This window comes from Psammomys obesus, unplaced genomic scaffold (genome assembly GCF_907164565.1).
Source record: "Psammomys obesus unplaced genomic scaffold, mPsaObe1.curated_primary_1811, whole genome shotgun sequence".
NCBI lineage: Eukaryota > Metazoa > Chordata > Mammalia > Rodentia > Muridae > Psammomys > Psammomys obesus.
The window spans coordinates 1,365,389-1,373,069 of NW_026591086.1; the positions used below are offsets into that span (position 1 = coordinate 1,365,389).

Below are 7,681 nucleotides of genomic sequence, written 5' to 3' on the forward strand. Positions count from 1 at the left end.
AAGGAAGGAAGGAAGGAAGGAAGGAAGGAAGGAAGGAAGGAAGGAAGACAATACTAGGAAGTATGGAGGTAGTTCAGTTGAGAAAGCGCTTGCAAGAACTCAAGTTTATCCCCAGAACCAACAGTTAAAAAAAAAAAAAAATGTTGGCGTGGTGGCAAATGCTTTTAGTCACAGCACTGGAGAGACAGAATCAAGCACAACCCAGAGGACTAGTCGGGCAGGACTAGCTGAACGAGCTGCAGAAAGTCTCAGTGAGGGAGGCTTTCTCAAAAAACAAGGTGATAGCTCCTGAGGAGTGGTATTTGAGGTTGTCCTGTAACACTGGCACATCTAAACACATCCTAGAGAGTAAGTCACAGGAGTAACCTGAGCAACACTGATGAAGGTTTGCGGAGGAGGGGGTCGCTGCCTGGGACACGCTGTGAGACAAGCAGCCTTGAACTGAATGTTGGTTGGAAGGCACAGCTGGAATCAGTCACCAAGTAATGCATAAGCTTTTTCCTACCAAGATTAATTACTCCAAGAGTGTTTGTCCGGGCCTCTGACATGGTGGGCCACAGCAAAGGCCCAGGGCAGAGTGGCCCGCTCTTTGTCACTCTGTCCTGTTTTGGAGTCAGCAGCAGGATGAAGCAAGGTTCGGGCAAACTCTGAGGCCTTGGCCCTTCCTTTTTTGACGTCTCAGAGAACTAATTGCAAGGTCACCCAGGAAGTCTTTGAAAAGACATGCCTGGCTCGGGCTGGCCCCTCTCTCCTCAGAGGATCTGATCTGCCTTTATGCTCCTCAGCTGGGGTGACGTGTCCGCCGCCCTCACTGATGTAGAGGTCAGGCTAGTGCAATATGCGTTTGCTTGACAGCTGGGAAACAAACAACCAGCACTTTGAGTTGAGCCCATTCTGCGCATTGTTCATCCTCAGGAGGGTTTGGCCGTAAGTCATCCTTGTCTTCTTTTTCCTTTTCCACAGCTGTGGGATATGACCCCGGTAGTGTCGTGATGGCTCTCGCAGGGCCGAGAAGATAGTTCCCGCTAAAGAGCCACTTGTCTGAGTCTGAGATCATTACAGGAGAAGTGAAGTAGACGAATAAGCAGGGAGAGAAACTGAAGCCTCAACGCGAATGCCCCCTCCCCCCACACTGCTGCAGTGAGCAAATGAAGGCGCCCCCAGGACTCTGCAGTTGTCCATACAGTATAAAAGAAAATATTTTTTTACCGAACGGTTTCTACAGCCTGGCCGTGCCGCATTGTTTTGAACATATTAGAAAATCTGTGTGGGATGTTTAGGCTTCTGTGTTTCAGCCATCCATTGTACTCATTGCTTTCTGTGTCAGAAAAAGGAAAAAAAAAAAAGAGAGAGAGAGAGAGAGACTGAGAGATCTATCTGTTGAAGGTACTGTGTCGTTAAAAAGCAGTCTCCTCGTTTTCCTCACCTCAACATGTACCAGGCAGTCTCTCCTCTTGAGTCTTCCTTTGCCTCTCTCCAGAGTGTGTGATTGCAGTTTGTTCCAGTGTTTCTGCTTTCGCGGCCTTAGCAGATAAGAGGTGAAAAGCCCTGTGTGTCTGACAGCTGGCCTCTCGAGTCACCTGCAGGGAGCAGTAGTGTTCTGGAGGTCCCTGTGGTTCCGCCTCAGCATCTTCCGCCGTCCACATTAGAAAATGCTGTAGAAGCTGCCGCCCACCGCCAGCCAGGACTCACGTGACTCACCCTGCAGTGCTTGCATCTCAGAATTCAGTGAAAGCCTCTTGAGCCTTTTGCGTTTTGGACTGTGGGATTTGTTGTTTTGTTTTGTTTTGGTTTGTTTTGTTTTGTTTGTAGCATTCCTTTATTCATAACATGAAAGGCAAACAGAAATGTCCATGCTCCAGAAGGAAGAGCCTTCACGGTGCGTCTTCCTACATGCCGCTGCCCCTGAGTGCGAACATGCATCACTTTCAAATTAGAATACTGCTCTCTTCACCAATCATAACTTAGTCTCCCTTTAAAAATCAGGTATTTAAGCATCTTTCTGTTACTGTGCGCTTTTCTGTGAAGCCTGCGTGTGACCTAAACCGAGGTACTAAAACGAACAGAACTCCTAAGGAAATCAGTCCAGCTTGATAAGGTACAGTAAGGACTCACTTCAGCGTATCAAGATAGGATTAAAAATAGTGGCAAGCCTGTGCCTCAAAACTGCTGTCCTGCCCCCCCCCCCCCGCCGCCCTCCCCCTAAGCCCTGCACACATCAGGAATGTCAGGGAGGGGAACAGATCAGTTTTGTTGGTTGCTCGCCCTGCCCTCTCTCTCCGTGTCACACCTCCATAATATCTTGCTCCCTTCTGATCTAACCGGTGTCTCCTAGCACAGAGGGCCCTGTGTTATTTTGTTGTGTTCTTAGAAAAGCAGTTTCCTCCATGTCGTCATCGCTTCTCTATCTGGAGGAAGGAATAGTACCCATTCTTGGATACCACCGTTAGCACCGATGACCCGGAGTGCTTCCCAGGACAAGGCGTCTGGAGCCACTTCTGCTCGCTGGCCCCCGGGAAGCAGGGCTAGGGTGCACCTCACACAGCCACACCCCTGGCGGCTCTTACGTGAGAGCAGACCTGTGGACACGCCCCAGGAAGTCAGACCACCACTGGTTCAACGGCCCATTCCGTGACATGCTGCCTAGGCTCCGAGGGGCCGCTGGAACTGCTTTTCCGCATGATCGCTCCATCGCAGAGCTTTGAAAAGGGAGTGAGAGCTAAAATGTTCAAATACTGACAGTATGGTTGATTGATAGGATCTACTCTGGTACAAGAGTGTACCAGAGCAACTGTACATGCGTGTAATGCTGTGAATGCTTGTATGTGCCTGCTGTCTCCTCTGTGTTCTTAACCCATAGAGAAGTGCATGCTGGCACTGATAGGCGTGTGAGCATTGGCCTCATGGGTCAGGCATGAGCCGCTTGGCTCGTTTCTCCTCTGGGTAAAAAACAAAAAGACAAATCAGTCATCTTGTCCAGTTTGCTCTTGTCCAGTTCTTGTTCTGCTGTGGAAACCGCAGCTCTGGGGCTGGTAATGGCCGCAGCCATGCTGGGAAGCAGGGAGGTTTCATGTACAGAGGTTCCTCCTAGTGGGTGGATGAGGTGCATCTTAAACTCTTAGTTTCTCCAAAGGAAAGGACTGAATGTCTCCACCTTAGCAAAAACGGTTTTAGAAACAAGTACTTGGAATTCTGTGCCATTTTATAAAAGGTCAGTCAACATAATATGCTTCTCTTTTAATCGTCTGAATAATTCATGAAATTACAAAAATTGCTAAATTGGGAGGAAATCTTGAGACCTCAGGTGTCCCAGATTAGTTATACCAGGCAGTTAGATAGAGATGAAGTGTAAACAAGAGAATCTCAAAGAACATTCAAGGAATAACCGCCTTTGCTACTACCCAAAGCAGTGTGACAGGCAGAAGGAGCGGCGCCTTGCTGCCTGCAAGAAGTCTCTGGGCTTGTTTGATACTATTTTAAGCAAATGTTGGCACCTGCCTGTGGTTATGAGTAGGAACGTGTTCTATCAGAAGGCGGTTGGTACTGTTGATCTGTATGTCAACACCCCCTTCCCACATTATTCCCCTCTGACCACCCCAGGGTCAAACTTGAATCACAGTCAGGGCCCTAGAGTACCGCTGTCCTGCTGGCTAACGGCTGCTCCACAGGGCCTGGGCCTACAGTGTCCGTTGTTGTGATGGAAACACCACCTTTTCACCATCTCAGAGTCATATTTTTAAAGCATACTATATTTTTGTTTAACATCAATCCTTAAAAAGCTTGAATTTGAGCTTTAAAGCAAAAGAGTAGCTCTGAACCATGGGCCCCACTTAGTACAGAGAAATATGCATTAATGAGGGGCCTTTGGTGTTGCTTTTTCATAGTATTTAAATATATATATATATATATTTATGTATGAGTGAGCTTGTACACTGAGATTTATATTTTAAAGCAAAAGAAAAGCATTTTTCCAAAAGTGTGCTTATTTTTCTTTCCTTTACAATACCATTGGGTCAGATTTTTGCTGGTGTAAACGTGGATATTTGGCACCCTGGTGAAATGACACTCAAGTCAGCAAATCTGCCACCTTTTCAGGCTGTCGGGTCCCGCCAGGAAAAGCCCGTGTGCTCCTGTGAACTGTAGTTCAGCCTGACAGCCGAGAACCACACGCCAACTCAGGGGTTTAGTCTGTGTTTTCACCTTTGCACGTTGCATTCCCACCAGAAGCCTCAAGGCTGACATGGGGAGCGTGCCTGTTGCCTGCGTGGAGCCTCCTCTGAACTCCCCATGCCACAGCCAGTTGTCAGGGGAAAAGGTGATCCAATCTCCGTGTGGGTTCTATCGCAGTGCTTAGGGTCCCTGTTAGACTGGGGCCTCTGATTCAGTGAATGGTGTTTGTCACAGGACTGACCCAAACTACCATCAGTCACAGAGCCAGCCTCACTCAGGCAGGTGAAAACACACGGCCGGATCACAAGTTCCTTTCCAGGCTTTTCCATAGGAAGCCTAGTGGGTGTGGTTTTAGAAAAAGACGGTGAAGTTGTTAGGAGTATCTCATTTAAAAGATAACTCAAAGTATTCACCTTTAGGGGCTAAGAATGTGTGACTGGGGAGGCATTGTTTAGGAAAGCTATATTGGTTCAAAAGGTAGATTTTTAAATCTGATTTAGATATTAATGTGTTTCCCCCTCTTAGTTCTTTGGGACGCATGAGAGGGTGAATTTCTTTCAAAAGGGAAAGCAGTTTGCCTTGTCTGTATATTTGCTTTGTTTCTGTATCCTTATCATTCAGGTGAATATGCAGCCTTTCGTTCATAGCCTGTGCCAGAGTGAAGCATGGAGCAAACCACTTCCATCACCCTTTCCACTGTCCTGTGTCTGTTTGTGTCCTAGGCCATTTGCTTTGCATTTTAAATGGCTCTTCCAAGGTGTTGTCATTTGTGGAGGAGAAAAGTCTTGAACAAGTATAAAAACTGTTACTAACTGGACAGCAGGAAGGTGTTAGGCCCGCATTGTGCCTACCCGTCAGTGTATCGTAACCAGGTACCTCCCTCTGCTCAGCTGTCATCTGGGCCACATCTGGATGTGGTTGCCATGGGCTTGTTACGTTATGGGTATCTTTTTCCAGAAAAAAATCAGGAGTTGGGGTGAGCCTGAAGCTAAAAGCTAGAATGGGTCTCTCCACAGCAGCTATAGCCAACCCCCTCTGGCAGCTGCTGGGCCCAGAGCCACTGGATCCCACCAGCCACTCGTGATGCTGTCCTCCGAAATGCGACGAGGTGGTACTGAGTGAGAATATTCTGTATCCCGAGAATGTCTCCGTGTCCTTGTTTTCCCGCCATCGTGCCCTCCAGCCTGTCATGTATGTGTAGCCATCTCCAATGGACGCCTCTCAGAGCGGCGGCTTCTGTGGCTTAGAATAAATGTCCGAATACCTGCCTGCCGTCTTGGTCGCATCATTGTCAAGCATGACTGTATAAACCTAGCAACTCTTACCGTTTCTACCCTTGTGACCCATCAAGGAGGGATGGGGAAGTTTCCCAATTATTCTACACCTGGCCATGTAGACCTCAAGAAGAGTTGGCACCTTAGGTAAGCCACTGTTGACCAGCCTGAGTGTACCACATGGGCCGCAGCCATGGGTTTGTCTTTAATGTAGGCTGCATTTTCCGTGCATGGTAGAGTTTCCAAGTGAAGACTGAGAACTTGAGGTAGATAGAATCAGGACCCTTGAGGTAGACAGAAACCTCATTGACCCTTGAGGTACACAGAGTCAGAAACCTCATTGCTTCTTGAGGTAGAGTCAGGAACCTCGTTGAGAACTCATGAGGTCCCCTTTATAGAGAAAAAAAATAGGTACAAAGAAATAAAAGACCCATGTGAGGAAGAGTTAGGGAGGGGTGTGGCTAGGCTGCCCTAGTGCTCCAAGGCCCCTGCTCCTGTCCAGCCTCATAGCACTACCCATGCGCAGCACAGCAGGAAGCCCACAGGAAGGAGACAGGGAAGTAGACAGATGGTTTTGGCCGTGCCCCAACCGTTCAGCTGACACACACCCGGCAAGCAGGTTCACCCAGAGAAGCCCCTTCCTTGCCTTTCCCTGGCATTCATCGGCATCTGAACGTCTCCAAGAGCAGGGAGGAACACAGCTGAGCGCCTCTCACTGTGGGGATGAGGCTCATTCAGTACTGTGGCCACCAAGAACTTGTACAAGCACATCTTAAATGCATTGGCTGGTTTTGTCCCAACCCTGAAGTTAACAAGAAAATCTGAAAAGTGGAGAGTTTTTTGGTTTTGTCCCTGTTTTTTTTAAGTGTCTCACCCAAAGCTTCTTGAAGCTTTACAGCTAGGCCTCATTTAATTACTACTGTCAGAGACATGAATGGCCTTCTACCAGAGCATAAAGGCAGCTGCCCAGTGGTCAGCCTGTGGACACAGGAGTTCCCTCAAACTGATAGATTCATTTAAAATATTGTAAAAAAAAAAAAAAAAGTCAAAGAAATGAGAGATTTAGACATGAGACACCCTGGTATATTAGTAGCAGGAAAAGGAGCCTGTTTTCAAACCTCTAGTCCATACCTCTGGCATTTTCCCATTGCTCTCGGCCCTGCACTGGGTGAGGCCTGGCCTATTTCAGACCTGTTTCTGGATTTCAGTGAACTCCGTTTCCACAGTCCAGAACAAGGTAGGTTTAAGGACCAGTAGGTAGCAGCTGGGACTGGATGGCAGGGGGACATTTGGAGCGACTCCCATTACCTAATACCCAGAGGTCACTCAAGTGAGCACATACGGCTGTCATCAGTAAAAGAAAGGGGACTGACTTGTCCACGAGGGCCATGTTCCCTTTGGATCCATCTCCAACCTCCACTTTAGGAATACAAAATCTGAACAGTGAACACTCCAAACAGGGGCAGGGGCAGTTACTGACCTTGAGTTGCTGCTTTGGCCAGTTCCTGCTCTGTATGTGGGTCAGCTTCCCAGACACCCACCACCAAGGTAGGAATCAGGGACAGTTCATGTGTTAGACCCGCCAAGTTCATCAAGGGATCAAAATTACGGCTCGACCATTTCCCAAAACTGAGCCAAAACAGTGGAAGGAAACACTTTACTCAGGATTCTAGGTACAGTCACACAGGATCCTAGGAGGCAGTCCCATCCCCAGGCGCCATGGGAAGGAGGGTACACCATTAAGGCCAAGTTGCCGCCCCAACTTTGCGTCACCTGCTTCGTTGCCAAGAAGGAAGGCGCAATGAGAACAGTGACTAGTATGCTGTGCTGTGGATGGAGGGCAATGTCTGTCCCCCAGTTTGGCAGGGAACCCTGGCCTCATCTGGGAGGAGGAGGCAAGCTGGAGAGTGTGTGTCTGCAAATGAAGGGATTTTATATGGTTTGACTTTTTGCTTTGGTTTGGTTTTTCTTAAAACCTAAAATATCAAAAAGTGAAGTGGGTCACAGAGCATTCTTATTTCAAAACAGCACTTACCTAACCTATTCAGAACTGATTCCAGAGAGCCTTTCTTCAAAGGCCCCGACTGTGGCTGGGTTGAAAATGGGAGTGTGTTGGGTCCCTGTGTCCCCTAGGTTTCTGGGCACCCACATCTGGATCAGCTAATAACTGAAAGGTCACCCCTCTTTCTGTAGCTCCTAATGACTTGCCCATGCTTCCCCAAGTAACTCCACTAAAC

At 48.1% G+C, this 7,681-nt stretch overlaps 1 protein-coding gene across 1 annotated transcript in view; it reads left to right on the forward strand.

The window, feature by feature from the left end:
• The window catches only part of Wdfy2 (WD repeat and FYVE domain containing 2), a 140,092-nt gene extending 134,654 nt beyond the window's left edge, over window positions 1-5,438 (forward strand). The window contains exon 12 of the mRNA XM_055609685.1: window positions 964-5,438. Within this exon, the coding sequence (XP_055465660.1) occupies window positions 964-993 (30 nt within the window). The 3' untranslated portion in view covers window positions 994-5,438. The remainder of the gene's footprint in view (window positions 1-963) is intronic.
• The last annotated feature ends 2,243 nt before the right edge of the window (window positions 5,439-7,681 follow it).